The sequence below is a fragment of the Ammospiza caudacuta genome, chromosome 2 (assembly GCF_027887145.1).
Source record: "Ammospiza caudacuta isolate bAmmCau1 chromosome 2, bAmmCau1.pri, whole genome shotgun sequence".
Classification (NCBI taxonomy): domain Eukaryota; kingdom Metazoa; phylum Chordata; class Aves; order Passeriformes; family Passerellidae; genus Ammospiza; species Ammospiza caudacuta.
Genome location: NC_080594.1, coordinates 16309313 through 16326550, shown reverse-complemented (window position 1 = coordinate 16326550; position 17238 = coordinate 16309313). Strand labels below are relative to the sequence as shown.

Here is a 17238-nt window from a genome sequence, read left to right as displayed (position 1 = left end):
TGGATATAATCTGTACCAAGGAACTAACAGATGTTTATTGAGCATCTGTTTTTTAATGAACAGACTTGGAAACTTATTTTTCTTGCTTGAGTAACAACCCAAGTGGAACAGTATTTTTGCTGTTGAACCTTCAACCAACTCAAATCGTGGCCAGGATGGAAAATTACTATGACTGAAGCCCACTCTCTTGGGACCTAGACAGCAATCCAAAGTGAGACCCTTTGAGCTCTCAATTATAAAGGGCTAATCCATAATGAAGCCCACTCTCTGATGACCCTATAAACCACAGTCCAAAGTAAGTCTCACTGAGCATTCGCTTCCCAGAACATAGGAGAGCTAATGCATATATCTCAAACAAAGATACTTGGATGGCTGTGGAAAAAACCAAGGACTGCTGGTAATAAACACTGTTGATATTAACACACCATGAGAAAGAAAAAGATATGGCTGAAGAAGGGAGCCAAGGTGAGACAGGACAGCCCTGGAAAAACATCCTTATTGTAGTTCCTGCTGATAAGCACAAGACAAAACAGCACAAGAATGAGTGGCAGGAGGTGGGTAGGATTAAGATGACTAAAGACCCCCAAACCTGTCAGATCTATTTCCAGGAAGACCTGAAAGAACTGACTGTGCATGACAACTAATTTGCATAGAAAATGAGAAATCCTCTTCAGGCTGCGGAAACCTATCCATAAAAAGGTACCCTGCAATTTCCATGCCAAGTGTGTCATGTACTAATGAAACTTTCTGATTATTTGCAAACCCTGACTTTTGACATTCCTTTCAATCCTGAGCATTTAGTAATCTCAGGTGCTTCCTTCCCCTTAAAGGTGGGTCATCATACATTCCCTGTCCCCTTGTCCCCACGGGACATGATCAAAGAGGTGACAGGGGTCAGACAGATGTGTGTACCCCTCCACCAGGGCATGGCTCCCCCATCATGTCCATGCTGTGTCCAACAGAGAACAGTGGAGACAGGCACTGGATGAACGTGGCTTTATCTATTGTGGCAAAAATAATAATTAAAAACAAAAAAAAAAACAAAAAAAAAAGAAAAGAAAAAAAAACAAACAAAAACCAACTGAAATAAAGGTCTAAACATGTAAAAAGGAGAAGGGATGGTGTTGGAGCCACCAGGCCCCATGCAGAGCATCACATCTGCCTGGCTCCAGCCCACCCATCCTGGTGACCTGGCATATGGTGCTGACCCACACCAGGGCCTCCTTGCACCGGCTGTTCCCTTTGTGCTTGTCCCTGTGCAAGGCAGCATCCAGCTGACACAGCCTCCTCCCCACGCACACACACCCACCCACCCACCCACGAGGAGGAGAAAGCCTCAAGCACTGCAGGTGGGCTCAACGTGCCAATGATGGGCACCTTGGTATTTAGTAGGAAACAGGGTATCTGTCCAAGTTCTGTGGCAGCAGCATGGGGAGGGAAGGGATACAAAGAGAAAAAAAAAATCAGGAAAAAACCGAAAACAACCCAAAGCGCTGAAGCAGCAGTGTGAGGGCAGGTTCAGGGGATGCCAAACTGTACAACCAGTTCTTCTTTGGCGTCAACACGGATCTGTGAGAGCGCGCTGAAGGCATAGGCAGCTATCCGGGACACCTGCAGGCACGAAGACATGGCTGTGTCACTGGTGGCTACTGAAACCCCCAGTTATCCCAAAGAAAAACCCCCAGTTATCCCAAAGACACTGCTGCAGGTTAGCCTCCAGCCCCAAAAAGTCCCTAAGCCCGTCCTGGGCTTTGCCCCCACCTCTAACAAGGCCTTAAACCTGACCTAGGCTTTGCCCTCGGCTCTAACAAGTTGCGTCAGGGCTCTGGGCATTACTGTTCCCCCAGGATGAGGATGTGTCCCTGGGGAGCATCCTAAGGGCCCAGGGCTCAGCCCAGCCCTGCTCACCTGCTGCAGGTCTGCAAAGGGGACAGGGTCACTGGCGAGCACTTGGTGTGGCTGGTTAGTCAGGGATGGCAGCAGTGGCAGCTTCTTCCAGTGCGTCAGGTTGTTGCTGAGCATGGCCAGGCGTGTGCTATGAAGGGAGAGCAGCCAACATCAGTGCCATGCCAAGACATGGGCACATCCAGAAGATGGGTGCTGCACCCCCAGAGGGAGAAAGGGAGAGCAGTGGTGCTGCACTCCCAGCATCCAGCCCTCTTCACTCCCAGCAGCAGGAGGGTGAGGGAGCTTCCAGCTCTCCCACACAGACACCTGTCAAGCAGAAGCAGTCACATCCAGCCCCCCACCATCTGCCCCAAGGGCTGGGGGAACACAGGAGCCCTTTGTCCTAGGCTCTGCTGCCTGCACTGCCATCAGCATCCCCTGAGCAGGCTGCACCCTGCTCTCTGAGATGAGGCAGCCCTTCTTCATGCCGAGTTCACTCCCTCAGGCCAAAACCCCTGGGACCTGTCCAGGGACACACACAGCTGTGAAGGACTTCAGGGACCCCAGGGTAGAAGTGCAGCTCCCACCTGTACTGCCTGGCTCTGTCCATGTACTCATGCTGCTCCATGCCCTGGGAATCTGCTGCCGACACGTCGATGATGTTGCTGCAGAGACACAAGACAGCGGCTCCCACTGGAGGCTCATTGCTGCCCCTGAGTTCCCTCCCCATCTCAGAGCATCCTCTGACCAGGGCAGACAAAGTCCAGCACCCCAAGACAAACATCTCAAGGCCAAACTCGCCCAGCCACAAGTGTGCCAGGCTGGACTGGTTGCTTGCCAGGAAGGAAATGCCAGGGACTGTTTGCCCACAGCTGCCCTGGGGCAGAGGGAGACAGGCAGAGGCTGCAGGAAGCTGGGGGCTGGTCTGGGCTCTGGGGAGCTTGGCATGCAGCCACCTGGAGATAAAAGGAACCCCTGGGAGGACAATATCCTTGGCAGATATCCTGAGAGCCCCTGTACCAGGCCCTGGGCTCACAGAAGACCTGGGCCCTTACCCAGGGCCCTGCTGAGCCCCATCGTGTGCACCCCAGAGCAGAGCAGTGCTCAGAGCTGCTGTGGCCCTGCATGCTGGACACACACAGTGGCCACTAGCTCTGCAATGTCAGGCAGGGGAGCAGAGGGGCCTACGAACATCCCAAAGCCCTCCCAGCCAGGCTGGACACAGCCCTCTCCCCACAGTGCCCCTGTGCATTTGAGGAAAAGCCTCCTTCGAAGGGGATGCAGTGCTGCTGCCCCTCCTGCCACCCTCTCCACATCCCCATGGATCACCTTCCTACCCAAACCCTGCCCCTACTTCCAGCCCAGTACCCGAGGGGTTACCTCACACCTCAGGTCTTCTCTCTGTGTGCCCATGGGGCTCAAAGCTGAGGGAGGGGCTGTCTGAGGGCAGAGGGACATGGGGGGCTCTGCCACAGCTCCTCCCTTCCCCTCAGCACCTATGGCTGACCACTGGGGCCCACGGGCAGGCAGTCCCAGCTGTGTGCTAGAGCCAGGGTCACCACTGTGCTGGAGGTGTGCTGTCTGCCCCAGGGGCACGGCCTGAGGGTGCTGTCTGCCCCAGGGGCACGGCCTGAGGGTGCTGTCTGCCCCAGGGGCACGGCCTGAGGGTGCTGTCTGCCCCAGTGACACGGCCTGAGGGTGGTGCCTGCCCCAGTGACACGGCCTGAGGGTGGTGCCTGCCCCAGTGACACGGCCTGAGGGTGCTGTCTGCCCCAGTGACACGGCCTGAGGGTGGTGCCTGCCCCAGTGACACGGCCTGAGGGTGGTGCCTGCCCCAGTGACACGGCCTGAGGGTGCTGTCTGCCCCAGGGGCACGGCCTGAGGGTGCTGTCTGCCCCAGGGGCACAGCCTGAGGGTGCTGTCTGCCCCAGGGACACACCCTGAGGGTGCTGCCTGCCCCAGGGGCACACCCTGAGGGTGCTGCCTGCCCCAGGGACACGGCCTGAGGGTGCTGTCTGCCCCAGGGGCACACCCTGAGGGTGCTGCCTGCCCCAGGGACACACCCTGAGGGTGCTGCCTGCCCCAGAGCACAGCCCAAGGCTTACATGGCTGTTTTGGCGAGGATGGAGGAGAGCATGGCCTGCTCATCGGTGCGTGCTGACGGCAGGTTGTGGTAGCTCTGCTCTGCTCCGTTCAGCACCTTGTTGGGCGGGCTGGCTGCTGGCTCCAGCAGCCGCTTTGTCTCTTCCTCCTGAGGGAAAGGCAAGAGGAAAATCAGCCCTGGCTGCCCCACACCAGCAGCATTAACTCCACGGGATGAGGCAAGTCTCACCTTTCCCTCACCAGCCAGGAGGGCTCCCTGTGCATCCCAGTGTAACCCAGAACAGCCTCAGCTCTGCCAGGCACCTCTTTACCCAATTATTTCAGTTTTTCCCAGATGAAGCCCCTCCAGCCACAAAGGCAGCAAGTGTTGCTGAAATCAGGCAGCATATTTGGAGTGGCCAATCCTGCAGGCAGGAGTCTGCAGCCAGCATCAACCTGCATTAAACCCCCCAGCTAACGTGGACCCACTGTGCCCCACCCCTGCCTGGGCACCACGGAGAGCCCACCCTGGCATAGCAGGGGGCTCACCTGAGCCAGGTGAACCCCACCTGCCAAAGCCCAGGCACTGGGGTGGGGGCTTCCCAGAGCCACAAGGCATGTTCCTCCACTCACTCCAGGAGGTGCAGAGCTGCAGCCCAGCCCTCGATCCTCTGGCTTGGCTGAATGGTGCTGCAGGGGTGGTGAGAAGAGCCCAGTAGAGAGATCATGGGCACAAACACCCATGAGAATAAGATCACAGAATCAGCAAAATTGAAAAAGTCCTCTTGAGCCCAACTGTTCTCCCAGCACTGCTGAGCCCACTACCAAACTACCCAAGTGCCAAGTCTACATTGCTTTTAAATCCCACCAGGGTTGGGGAGTCCAACACTGTTCTGGGCAGCCTGTGTCACAGCTGTACAACACTTTTAGGGAAATTCTCCCGAATATCCAACCTAAACCTTCTATAGCACAACCAGAGGCCCTTTCCTCCCGTCCTGTTGCTTGTTCCCGGGGAGCAGAGACAGACTTCCACCTGGCTCCACCCTCCTGTCAGGGAGTTGTGGAGAGTGAGAAGGCAATCCCTGAGCCTCCTAGCAGCTTGAGCCCCCGCGGCTCCCTCAGCCACTCCTTGTGCTCCAGCTCCATTTCCTTCTCTGGACATGCTCAAGCCCTTCCATGTCTGTCTTGCCCTGAAAGGATGCTCAGCCTGTGACCCATGGTGAGCTGGGAGTGCAACCACCTCTCCACACAGGCTGTCAGTGGCATCTCCAGCTCTTCCCGGCCAGAAGCTTGCTCTCCCCTTCCTCCTGCTGGGAAATGCTGCTGCCATACTCTAGCCCAGGCCCTTCTCCCTCCTTTCTCGCCACCCAAGTGGAAGCGGGCTGGGCTCCCCCTGGGACGGGCTGTCACAGCCCAGCTCCCGCCGCACCCGGATTAAGTTTCGCGGGACAGGTGACAGCCCCAGTTCTGTCCCGGGCCCCGAGTTGCGTGGCAGTCCCGCTGTCCCAAGAAGGAAAACCTGGCGCTGCTCCCGCCGGTGCCGTGTGAGGCCTTGGGCTTACACCTACAGCGGGACGGCGGGAGGGTCCGGCGCGACCCCCGAGCCGCCGCCTCCAGCCCCCACGCGGCACCGGGGGGACACGCGCGGAACGAGCGACACGAAGGCGGCGACAGGCGGGAGCAGCGCTCAGACCCTGCCCGGGAGCGGGGAAGGGCCGGGCCCCGCCGCGGACGCGCGCCGCCTGCCCCCCGCCGCCGGGAAGCCCCGGGAGCGGGGCCGAGCGTCCCTCCCGGCGCCACCCCCGCCGCGGGCCTCGTGCTCCCCCGGCGCCAGGCCCACCTGGTCGGAGGCCTCGGCCTCGCTGCTGTAGCAGCAGCCCATGGCGAGCGCGGCCCCGGCTCCGGCACGGCCCCGCCGCCGCGCGGTCACGTGAGCGCCGAGTCACGCCGGTCACGTGAGCGGCGGGGAACACCCGGACACACGGACACACACACGCACAGACAGACACACGGCCGCGCCCGCCGCCGGGGGCGCGCGCGGCGCCGTCACGTGGGCCGGAGCGCTGCTCGCACGTGGGCGACGTCACGCGGCCCTGCGGGCGGGGTCACGTGGCTGCTGCCAGGGCGCCGCCCCCCCCGGGCGCGCTCCCGGTGTGTCCCGAGCGCGCTCCCGCGCTCAGCCGGCCTGCCCGCAGGGATCCCGGCATTCCCGGTGCCCCCGGGTTCCCCGGTGTTCCGGTGCTCAGAATATACAGTGGGGCAACACTGAGGGAGAGGGGGATGCCGGGAGTGATGGCGTGTGTTGTCCCAAATAACTGTAACGTGTGATGGGGCCCTGCTCTCCTAGAATAGCTGAACACCTGCTTGCCCATGCCAAGGGGGGATGTGAAAAATGCATGTGTTTTATGATTGGCTTTTCGCAAATATTAAAATTAATATTATATGCGTTCTGTTAGAAAGTAATGCTGTATTAATTCTCTTAAGTAGCATGTTAAATATAGTTTTAGGTTGTAAAAAATGTTAAAATAGAAACTATGCTATGTAGGATACTTTTTTTTTAAGAAAGGACTCGCACTGAGATAGCAGCCACAGGACACCTAAATCTTTCAGAGAAAAAGAATTTGTTGCCCTCTTATCAGAATAAACAAATTTTTTCCCACCTCGAAGCTGCTGTTAGGATTAAGAGAAAGAAATTGACGATCACCAGACAGACTCCTGTGTTAGAATGGAATTTATGCATCATGTATGAGGTGTATGAATATACAACAGGCTATTGCTTTTAAGGGTTAATGCTTTGTTAATGGGGGTCCTTTTTCAGGCTCATGCTGCCCAGAAAAAGGTACCCGGACATCCATAACTCCTTGTCTCTATTGTCTCATATTGTCCTCATTCAATTTGTCAAATTATTATTATTCTAATTGTATTACTATTTTTATAACCATTTTATTACTATTAAACTTTTAAAATTTTAAAAACAAGTGATTGGCGTTTTTCATAGGTGACTTAATTTCTTGTTTTGCTTTACTTGTGTGTGTGGTCTTTGCTTTTCCTATTAATCTGTATTGACCTCAACCCATGAGATTTCCAGTTTTTACCCTTCCAATTCTCTCCCTGATCTTTCTGATGGGGGAGTGGGCAAGTGGATGGGTTGGGCTTGGTTGCTGGCTGAACCACGACTGTCCTTGTTTGTCACTTATCATGGGGCACTTAGGGTTGGGGTAACAATAGTGGGTTGGAAACAAATTTGATGTCAGCATTTGCTGTATTGGGTCCAGGGCCACTGGTCACAGTGGTGCTTGGTCTGTCCATGTGGGTGTGGTACCTGACCCTGGCTCTGTTCCTGTGTGTGCTCCTCGGGGTGACCTTTCACAGAGCAGGGACAGGGATCAGCATTTCTTTGTTGCTGTACTGTGGGAGGTGAGTCTATGACAAGGTAACACCAAGGGCAATGAGGGTACTCTGGGATGTGTATTCAGTGCTGCTCTCCTGCCCGTTGAAGTCCATTAATAACCATACCTTGTCTGGGGGGGGAACAGGGGAAGGATGATTTTCTCCATTTTCCCCCCTTTTCCTCCTTCAGGCCTGTTCCAACAGTTTTTGAGCATTTTTAATTCCCTTTGGATGCTAAGAAAGCCTGTTTCTGTTGGTCTCAGTGCAGTCCTCACTGTGTTCAGAGTCACCTTTGGGGGCAGAACAGAGATTTCCAAGAAGGCCATTCAGGGACCTGTCCCGAGGGGGAATAGTCATGAGTGGCAGGGAATGTGCCAGAAAATTGGCCAATTTTTTGAGACATTCTCTGCTCCGGTGGTTTGGGAGTTCACCCCTGAACAACTGCAGACTCTGACAAAGTGACAGAATGTTTGCAAGGAGATGCTGTGTCAGCTGCAGAGATGAGCAGCTTACTGCAGTGTGCTGGGCCCTGGCTACTCTTCATTGCACACCAGTGGTCAGTGGAGAGCACCCTCAGGGGAGGAGGAGGAGGAGGAAACAGCAACAGCACCACGGCCACAGCAGCTGCAGCTGAGCCAGGGAACAGCCCGTGCTGGGAGCAGCCACCCCTGCAGGGAACAAGGAACCCAAGAGAAAACCAGCTCAGCCCAGCTCTGCGGGATGGCAGAGCAGAGCCCTCAGAACAGGGGCAGGAGGCAGGGCCAGAGAAAATCACCTGGTCCATGTCCCCAGGTGAGCTGTAAGATGTGTGAGAAAGCCCAGCCACCAGTTAGGTGAGACCCTGGTGACCTGGCTACTCCAGTGCTGGGATATCCTGGCCCATATGGAAGGGGATGGTAGTGAAGCCAAGCAGCTGGGATCCTTGTCCTGGGATGTGAACATTGACAAGGGCATTGGGAAGAGCACAAAAACTCTCAGGTTCTGCAGGCAACTCCTGTCAAGTGTGAGGGAAAGGCATTGACCCAGGGATGATCAAGTAGTGCATGGAGGCATGTGGAACCATGGAGCAAGGTACCCAGTATCTTGGAGAGAATTAGGGGTGCTGGAGGTTGAGTCTACTACAGGGATTCAAATAACAAAGTCCCTTTTAGGCCCATATGTCTGGTGTATACAGTCATTGTGGCACAAGCTGGTACAGAGCCATTGTCATACACCAGCTCACTGTCAAGTAAATTGGCAGAGGGAGCTTCTGGTATTGTCTGTTGGTTGGAAAGGGGTCTTCCATGTGAATATTTTCTTGTTCCCTTTGTCATTAATATTGTTGCTGTTACTGTTGATTTTCTTATAGCCAGTAAATTATTCTTATCTCAACCTTTACCTTTTGTGCCTCCTCTCCATCCCGCCCCTGTGGGAAGGGGGAAAGGAAAGCAGGGGAGCGAGAGAATGGGCATGGTTTGGAGGGTCTCAGTGGGGGCACTGAACAGGGGAGTACCATTCCTAAACCACAATAGATCCCAGTGCCCCAACCCTCCAGACCCCTAGTGCTCCCAATGCCCCCATGCTCCCTGGGCCCACAGTGTCTCCAGTGTCCACTGATTAGGGCTCCCAGTCCTCCCAGTGCTTCTGACTTCCCATGCTCCTGTTGCCCAGTGCTTCCAGTACCCAGTATTCCCAGTGCACAATCACAGGACTCCAGCTCCAGTATCAGGACCACAGCTCCTAGTACTACACACCAGTAGTGGGACTCCAGCCATGATACTGGTACCCCAGGCCCCAGTATCAGCACCCCAGCTCCAGTATCAGCATCCCAGCTCCAGTATCAGCACCCCAGGCCCCCCTTGTGCAGCCCAGGACCACCTCCCCGCCCCAGCCTGGCCCCGTCTCAGTTGCCAGCCCCACTGAGCTGGTAACCGGAGCTCTGATAGCAGCTGCAGCTGTGGTGTCACCATCAATAATTCAGTGGCAGCAGGGCTCCACACAGGACTGCCTGCCTCTGCCTGCCTGGAGTGTGGGGACAGGTAGGTGCCACCCCCATTGCCCTATCCTGTCGCTGTGGCTGGGCACCCCCAAGAGCTCAGGGTGTGGGGAGCAGGGGGTGAGGTACAGAATATGGGGGATGGGAGCAGCAAAGCTGGACCAAGGGGGGTGCAAAGGGTTGTGCTGAACAAGGCCCCTCACAGCAGCACAATCACCTGGGATGCCAGCCCAGCAAAACCCAATATCTGGACCCTGGCAGGTGGGTCCCCAGCACTCCCCAGCCCTGGCACAGGGATCTCCACATCATCCTGGGGTGCCCCAGCCCTACAGGCCCAGCAGCACTGGAGCCCAGGGAGAGGGGCACGTCCAGGGGGTGCACAGCACAGCACAGCCGACTCCTGGCATGAGTGGGAGCTGTGAGGTTCCCTGGAAGGACACCCTATCACAGCATCCCATGACAGGATAGATTTGCCTTGTTATGGCTTAAGGGCTCACAATGCTTCAATGATCTCTGCACAGGGGAGATTTTCAAAGCCTGGGCCCAAGGTTATGCTACTGATAGTGGACACAAAGGGTGCAAATCTTCCTATTTGGCAGAACTCCCAAGAAAAGTACAAAACTAACAAAGTCAGCTAACAAAAAGCACAGCCTCGCTCGCTTGTGATGGTGTCTCCAGCGATTGCCCTGGCTTTCCTCCCCTTCATTGTGACCCTGCTGATCCGGTACCGGCACTACCTGGTGCTGCTGTACCGGGCAGTGCTGGTGGCCTGGCTGCGGGACCGGCTCACCGGCACCTCGCGGGAGCAGCGTGCCTTCCAGTACGTGCTGGCCCACGCCATCCCTGGGGACCCCCACCACATCCTCCAGACCTTTGATCAGTGGTGCTACCACTGTGAGCACCTCAGCTGCGTGGGGCCCGACAAAGGTGAGTGCCACCCTTGCTTGTCCACACCACACAGGGCATGGCACTGGGCACGGCCATGGCACCACTGACATGGCCATGGCATTGCCAGCATGGCCACAGCACCACTGGCATGGCTGTGATAGTGTTGGTGTGATCACAGCACTATTAGCATGGCTGTGACACTGTTGATATAGCCATAGTATTGATGGCATGACTGTGGCACCAGTGAGCCATGGCACTGTTGGTATGGCTGTGGCATCATTGACCTGGCTGTGGCATTTTTGGCATGGCTCTCCTCCATGCCTCTGGGAACTGCTTGGCACCCTTGCCCTGCCCAGGGCTGGGGTGGCACGGAGTGGTGCTGAGAGGCACATGCCACGCCAGGGCGGATCGTGGAGCGGGTGCTGCTGGAGCGGGCCCCGCTGCGGGTGCTGGAGCTGGGCACGTACTGTGGCTATGGCACCGTGCTGCTGGCACAGGGGCTGCCCCCAGGCGCCCGCCTCTACACCATCGAGGGCGACCCCCGACACGCGGCCGTGGCCGAGAAGGTGATCCGCCTGGCTGGCTTCAGCGAGGAGACGGTGAGCACCGGGGCACTGGGACAAAGCCCAGCTTTGCATGGGAAACCAGGGAGGAGATGGGGTGGGATCCTTTGCTGCAGGGACTGAGGCACCTGCTGGGTAGTGCATGAGGGAAGAGAAAGATCCTGCTCCATGTGAAGCAGGGGGGTGGCTGGGCACCCTGATCCTGCTCCATGTGGATCTCTCACCACCCTGTGAAGCAGGGGCATGGGTGGGCACCCTGATCCTGCTCCATGTGGATCTCTCACCACCCTATGAAGCAGGGGCGTGGGTGGGCACCCTGCCACCCTGCCCCAGTGACCGAGCGGGGTGCAGCACAGGTGGAGCTGATAGTGGGCCCCTCGGAGGAGGTGATACCCCGCCTGCGGGAGAAGCACGGCCTGGTGAACGCCAACTTCGTCTTCATGGATCACTGGAAGCGCAGCTACCTGCGGGATCTACGGCTGCTGGAGAGCCACCAGCTGCTGGCGGAGGGGGCCACCATCCTGGCTGATAACGTCCTCTTCCCTGGGGCACCCCACTTCCTGCAGTACGCCAAGACCTGCGGCAAATACCACTGCAGGGTGCACCGCGCCAGCCTGGAGTACTTCCGCGCCATTCCCGACGGGATCGCCGAGCTCCGCTACACCGGCACCCACTGAGCGGGCACCTCCTGCCCCGTGGCGCCACGGTCACCGTGGCAGTGCCAGGTCCCCAACCCGGCCTGGGCTTCAACAAGGGCTCTGCAGGAAGTACAGTGGCTGCTGTGGTCTGTGCTGGGGGCGGTGGGTAACGAGGGAGGGGCTCATTCCCCATAGAGCTCCTGCCTGCACGGCACAGGGAGCTGTGCCAGGAACACCAGTGCATGGTGGGGAGCAGCCCTACCCTCTGCCTGCCCTGGTGGCCTCAGACATCAGATTTGGGGTTGTTTTCTTGAAAACTGAGTTTATTAGAAAAAAAGATGTGTGAGTTCCAATATGCCAGGTGGCAGTGTCCCCTCCCCTGGAGGGCTTCGCTCCGAATCTCCTGCCCCACACAGCAGCCATGGCAGGAGGAGCTTCACTGAACTGTCCCCCAGAGCCGTGGGGGCAAATGCTCTCCCCCAGCCTCTGGTCTGGTGTGGTTGTGGCAGAATCAGATCATCCACTGGTCCTGATCCTGCTCTGTCCCCTCCATGTCCACCTGGGAAAGAAAGAGGTTTGAGATCTCCCCCAGAGCAAGAACTTAATTAGAAAAAATAGAGGGTGTGAAGGAGAGAAGACAGCCCCTGGAGCCCATGCTCAGGGTCCCACACACTTCACATCCCCTGCTTTGGGGTCTCACACTATTTACCTCATTGATCTCCCCATCATCAGGAGACTCATTATAATCATTCATCTCATCCATATCCTGCATGTCCTCATCATCTTCTGAGTCCTCTTCGCTGTCTTCATCATCTTCATCATCCTCCTCCTCCTCCTCATCATAGTGCTGTGGACACAACAGCTCCAGCAACCCCATCTGCCCCTCAAGCCCTGTGGCACCCCCCCTTCCCTGTGCACACACCTACCTCGGACGCTGGCTTTCCTATGGGCACCAAGTTGTTGTCCTTCTCAGCAATGCTCTGGAGCTGGGGAAGGGAGAGAGGAGGGTGAGCACTCCAACAGCTCCATGACAGCCCAGCAAACAGACCCTCCTGGCTCAGCTGCTGCCTTGTGTGGCTGACTGACCATGCCCAGAGTCCTGCTGCCTCCCTGGCATCCCCCAGCCAAGCAGGGAAGAGCAGCTTTAACACCCTGCCTCAACACCCTGGCACCAAGCAGGGGGATCCCAGTGACACTCTGGTGCTCAGAGGGGTCGAGGTGTCCCCATGTGTGCCATCAGAAGCCCAAACACAAAGCTTATGTATTTCTTTATCAAAAAATAACCAAATCTGGGATATCTGATCAGCCAGACAAACACAACCACAGTGGATAATTAAAGCTCAATTAAATTACGTCAGCACCTCCCACCCAGAGGGACTTGGAACCTCTTCTACATGCTGGGGTTTTAATTGATTTAAACTTTATTATTTAATTATAAAAGCTTAATTACTGATTTTTTTTTTAAACTTTAATCAAATAGATGTCCTTCCCCCCCATACACAGGGGCACTGCAGCACCGAACCACGCTCACAGCACAAACACTTGTCAGTTAGCAGGATCAGAAATCGCTCCTCGCCTCCCTCGGGAAATTAGTTAATTCATTAATTGGGAGCTAGTGCAGGAGCCTCGGTTCAGCAGCATCTTATTAATAAACCCCCGCACGGTAACCGGGGAGCCCCGGGTGACGGACACGACAGCAGCGGTGCCCGAGCCGGCAGCACCGGCTGAAACACGGGCACAGCCGGTGAACACCCGGGGGGAGCCACGCAGCGGGGCAGCCCCGTGTCCCGGGACACCCGGGCCGCAGCGCGCACCGCGGCCGTGCCCGCTGCAGGAGCAGGGGCCGCTTCCCCGGCCCCGAACCCGTTCCCGGTTCTGACACCGGGCCCCGCCGCCTCACGGCTCCCCCCGCCCCGGTGCCCACCCAGGCCTGGTGCTGCTGCTCCTGCTGCTGCAGCTCGGTCTCGTCAACGCACGGCCGGTCGAGGTTGAACCAGAGGGACTCGGTGAGGCGGGGCAGGAGTGAGGGGAACAGCGTGGACATGGCGGGACACCGGGAGCAGCGCCTGGCCGGCGCCAGCCGCCCTGCCGGAAGCGGAGGCCGACCCGGAATCAGTTACAGCGCACGGAGCATGCGCAAAGGGCGTGCAGGCACGCAAGGGGGCGTGGCCTATTGCTCCGTCTGTGGGCGGGGCGCGGCTTGATTGACAGGCGGTGGTCTGGGCCCCTGTGAGTGTGGGGCTGCTGTGCTGGCCCGGGCATAGGTGAGCAGCCCCGAGTTATCTGTGACCCTCCTCAGGGCGTATTTGTGATCCCCACGGAGTATCTGTGCCCCCCGTGGGATATTTGTGACTAACGATGGGCATATGAGCCCCACAGATACCAGTGACCCCAGTGAGGAGGTATCTGTGATGCTGGTGGGGTATCTGCTCCTGTGGGGGCAGCTGTTATCCATGGCTGGGGGTATCTGTCACCTGTGAGGGGGGTATTTCTCATCTCTGAGGGGAGTATCTTCCCCCCTCCTCAGGGCATCTGTGATCCCCGGGGCACGTCTGCCCCCCCCATCACGTGTGACCTTGGAAGTATCCGTCCCTTGCAGGATATCTTCCCTCCTAGTCCTCCGCCAGCCGGCATGTCTCACTCTGCAGCGTTTCTGTCCCTCCAGAGCCACAGTGACTGCTCTCCCCCAGGGTATCTGCTCCCCCTCCATGGGATCTGTGATCCCCTGAGGACCTGGAACTCAATGAGGGGTACTTGCCTCTACCCTGTGGCCAAAGGTGACCTTGCCAGGGTACCTGTCCCTGCCAGCAACATCTCTTACCCACTATGCTGTTCCCCCCCAGTCACTCACAGGGGCCCTGTGGTGCTGGGGGGCCAGGTCCTCCCCTTGTGCTGGTGTCAGGGAGTCAGGCCACCTCCCATAGGAGGGAAGGAAAAACAGCCATAAGTGGATTTTGGCTGGTGCTGGCCCCAGCCCGGCGCCAGGAGGATGAATCCCAGCTGCATGTGGGGCTGATGAGGGGCCAGGATGGGCACGAGTGTCAGTCCAGGACACAGTGGGGAGCCAGGGCGGGGTGCACTGTCTTCTCCATGCCCTCAGTGCTGCCCAATCCGCTGCATTCCCGCGTCCCGTGATCAGTGGCCACGGGTTGTTCTGTACCACGACCTTTGAGATGAGCTGTGCTCGCCCCACGGCACCTGGAGCCCAGCTGCCCCCCAGGTAAGAGCTCTGGGCACCCCCAGGTAAGATCCCAGACCCCACTGTCAGTGGTCGTGGGCAGTGACCGTGTGCTGCTGCGCTTCCACATGCACGGCGGGGGACTTTGTCCCTGCTGTCACCGCGTCTCTCAGTGCTGCTATCCTGACCTGCTGCCGCCCTGGCAGAGCAATGGCAGCGGTGTTGGCTCTGCTGGTGGCCTGGCCAGCTGCCACTGCAGCAGTGACGGTGACACGGGACTCGCTGCTGAATGTCTGCATGGATGCCAAGCACCACAAAACAGAGCCTGGCCCTGAGGGGCAGCTCTATGGGCAGGTACGGTCCTCATCCACTGCACCAGCACCCACTGGTGTCACTTGCTGTGGGGTCACCAGGATGGAGGCTGGGGGGCTCTCTGCCCCAACATGAATTCCAGCACACCCAGTGTCACCCACCCACGGGCACTGGTGCTTTCCCTGGACCTGCAGCAGGTCCCAGCTGAGCCCTGGTGGCTCCTGATGGGTCCCAGCTGAGCCCCGGCTGCCCCGGTGCAGTGTGTCCTCTGGAAGGACAATGCCTGCTGCACTGCCAACACCAGTCTGGAAGCTCACCAGGACCAGTCCTACCTGTACAACTTCAACTGGGACCACTGTGGAGCCATGCCAGAGAAGTGCAAGCGCCACTTCATCCAGGACACGTGTCTCTATGAGTGTTCCCCTAACCTGGGGCCATGGATTGACCAGGTAGGTGCAGATCCTGCCCTCATCCACCCACCAGAATTCTTGGGGTGAGCTGGGGGAAACTGGGGGAAACTGGGGGCCCTGCAGGCAGACACCAGCTGGCGGAAGGAGCGGATCCGGGATGTGCCACTGTGCCAGGAGGACTGTGAGCAGTGGTGGGAGGATTGCCAGGATGCTGTCACCTGCAAGGTCAACTGGCACAAGGGCTGGAACTGGACTACAGGTGAGTGGGGGTTGCAGGGCACCCCCCATCATGCCTCGACCCCGCTGTGGGTCTCCAGTCACCCTCCATCTTGCTGCAGGGGAGGTTGTGTCCACCCTCCCTGGTGGCTGTGAGTGGGTCCGGAGGTGTGAGGGTCCCCATGGGGTGGGGGTGGCAGCCAGGTGGGATCCCCTGTGCATGTGAGCGGGTCAGGGGGTGTGAGGGTCCTCATGGGGTAATGCAATGTGAGACCCTGTTCCCCTTGAGGTCAGCTCTCTCTTCCCCAGCAATGCCAGTGGGGTCCATGTGCACCCCATGCACAGGGGAACAACACCCATTTCCCAAAGCCCTGTGCCCACTTCACCCCCTGCCTACCCCCAGGCACCAACCAGTGTCCCAAGGGCGCCATGTGCCAGAAGTTCAAGTTTGTGTTCCCCACGGCGGCTGCACTCTGCGAGCAGATCTGGTCTGGCTCCTACCGCTACACGTCCCACCACCGTGGCAGCGGCCGCTGCATCCAGATGTGGTTTGACCCCGCGCAGGGGAACCCCAACGTTGCCGTCGCCCAGTATTACGCCCATGGCGATGCTCCCCCAAACTCCCTGCCCTCTATCCTGCTGTCCCTGCTGCCCCTCGCCCTGCTGGCCCTGCTCTGAGCAGGAGGGGCTACAGACAGGAGCGGGCAGTAGATGGTCAAGGGGGTCCCCAGGCTGCCTTGTGCCTCCCCATGGGATGTCCCCAAGCTGTGTCCCCCCGCCCCGAGGCATGTGGCCCATGAATAAATGCTGCTGCCCTGCTTGGTCTTGGGTGTTGTGTGATGGTTGTGGGGATCCAATAGGATGGTTGAGGGACCTGGGGGTGTCTGCTTGTCCCATGCTGCTTCTGATGGGGAGATGAAGCAGACATCACTCCTATTCATTTGTACCGACCAACCTGGCTACCCAGCACTGCCTCCCCCAAACCACTGTACAGGCACAGGGCTGCCTGCCACTGGGGCCCAGGAGGATGGGATCGCTGAATGTGTCCTAGCACCTGACACGGATCCAGGGCCCCGGGCGTCACTGACATGCTGGGGTGCACAGGATGAGACTGGGAAAATTATGGGCAAATAGGGGAGGATATCCCGGGGACCCTGAGGTGGGATCATGGTTGTCAAGGGAGTTCCGCTGGCCTGGAGCCCACCCCAGTTGTCCCTTTCCCCCCCACATGCTCCGCGTTCCCAGCTGTGAGATGGCACCGTCCCGATCCCTGGCCCATGGACAAGTCCCCGGTTTTGGTGGCAAAACCGGGTCGCGCCTCCCACTTCTTCAGCCCCAGTCGCCAGCCCTGCCCCACCGCGGCCCCCCTTTCCCCAGTGCCCGGCTCCCCGGTACCTTCACACTGCCGGTGCCTTCACACCACCGTGCCCTCGCTCTTCCCTTCGGTATGCCCCGGGTGCTCCCCTGGTGGTTTCCCCCTCCCAGGTGCTCCCCGCCCCGGTGCTCTTCATCCTCCCGGTGCTCCCCACTGCCGCTGCCGCTACCCGCTTCTCTCCGCCCCTCGGTGCCGCTGCCCCTCGGTCAGACCCCCCGATGCCCCCCTGAACATCCTGCTCACGGCCCCTGATCTGCCCCGGTGTCTCTCGGGTGCGCCCCCAGGACCCCACCAGTGCTCCCCCGAGTTCCCCCTGCTGCTCCC

The 17238-nt window shown here is 58.3% G+C and overlaps 4 protein-coding genes across 4 annotated transcripts; 2 read left to right on the top strand and 2 right to left on the bottom strand.

The window, feature by feature from the left end:
* Positions 1-123: 123 nt before the first annotated feature.
* On the bottom strand, positions 124-6043 carry LAMTOR1 (late endosomal/lysosomal adaptor, MAPK and MTOR activator 1). The gene is made up of 5 exons (XM_058825642.1): positions 5810-6043; positions 3993-4138; positions 2475-2552; positions 1909-2035; positions 124-1611 (listed from the first exon to the last, which is right to left on the bottom strand). The coding sequence occupies exons 1-5, from the start codon at positions 5849-5851 to the stop codon at positions 1519-1521; spliced, it is 486 nt and encodes a 161-aa protein (XP_058681625.1). The 5' UTR covers positions 5852-6043; the 3' UTR covers positions 124-1518.
* Positions 6044-9999: 3956 nt separating this feature from the next.
* TOMT (transmembrane O-methyltransferase) lies at positions 10000-11462 on the top strand. The gene is made up of 3 exons (XM_058800415.1): positions 10000-10245; positions 10609-10821; positions 11142-11462. The coding sequence occupies exons 1-3, from the start codon at positions 10000-10002 to the stop codon at positions 11460-11462; spliced, it is 780 nt and encodes a 259-aa protein (XP_058656398.1).
* A 271-nt stretch (positions 11463-11733) lies between these two features.
* On the bottom strand, positions 11734-13520 carry ANAPC15 (anaphase promoting complex subunit 15). The gene is made up of 4 exons (XM_058799966.1): positions 13348-13520; positions 12350-12409; positions 12133-12270; positions 11734-11982 (listed from the first exon to the last, which is right to left on the bottom strand). Exons 1-4 carry the CDS (start codon positions 13465-13467, stop codon positions 11935-11937), a joined length of 366 nt encoding a protein of 121 aa, XP_058655949.1. The 5' UTR covers positions 13468-13520; the 3' UTR covers positions 11734-11934.
* Positions 13521-14596: 1076 nt separating this feature from the next.
* LOC131572531 (folate receptor gamma-like) lies at positions 14597-16348 on the top strand. The gene is made up of 5 exons (XM_058825757.1): positions 14597-14643; positions 14808-14955; positions 15174-15362; positions 15447-15582; positions 15943-16348. The coding sequence occupies exons 1-5, from the start codon at positions 14597-14599 to the stop codon at positions 16215-16217; spliced, it is 795 nt and encodes a 264-aa protein (XP_058681740.1). The 3' UTR covers positions 16218-16348.
* The last annotated feature ends 890 nt before the right edge of the window (positions 16349-17238 follow it).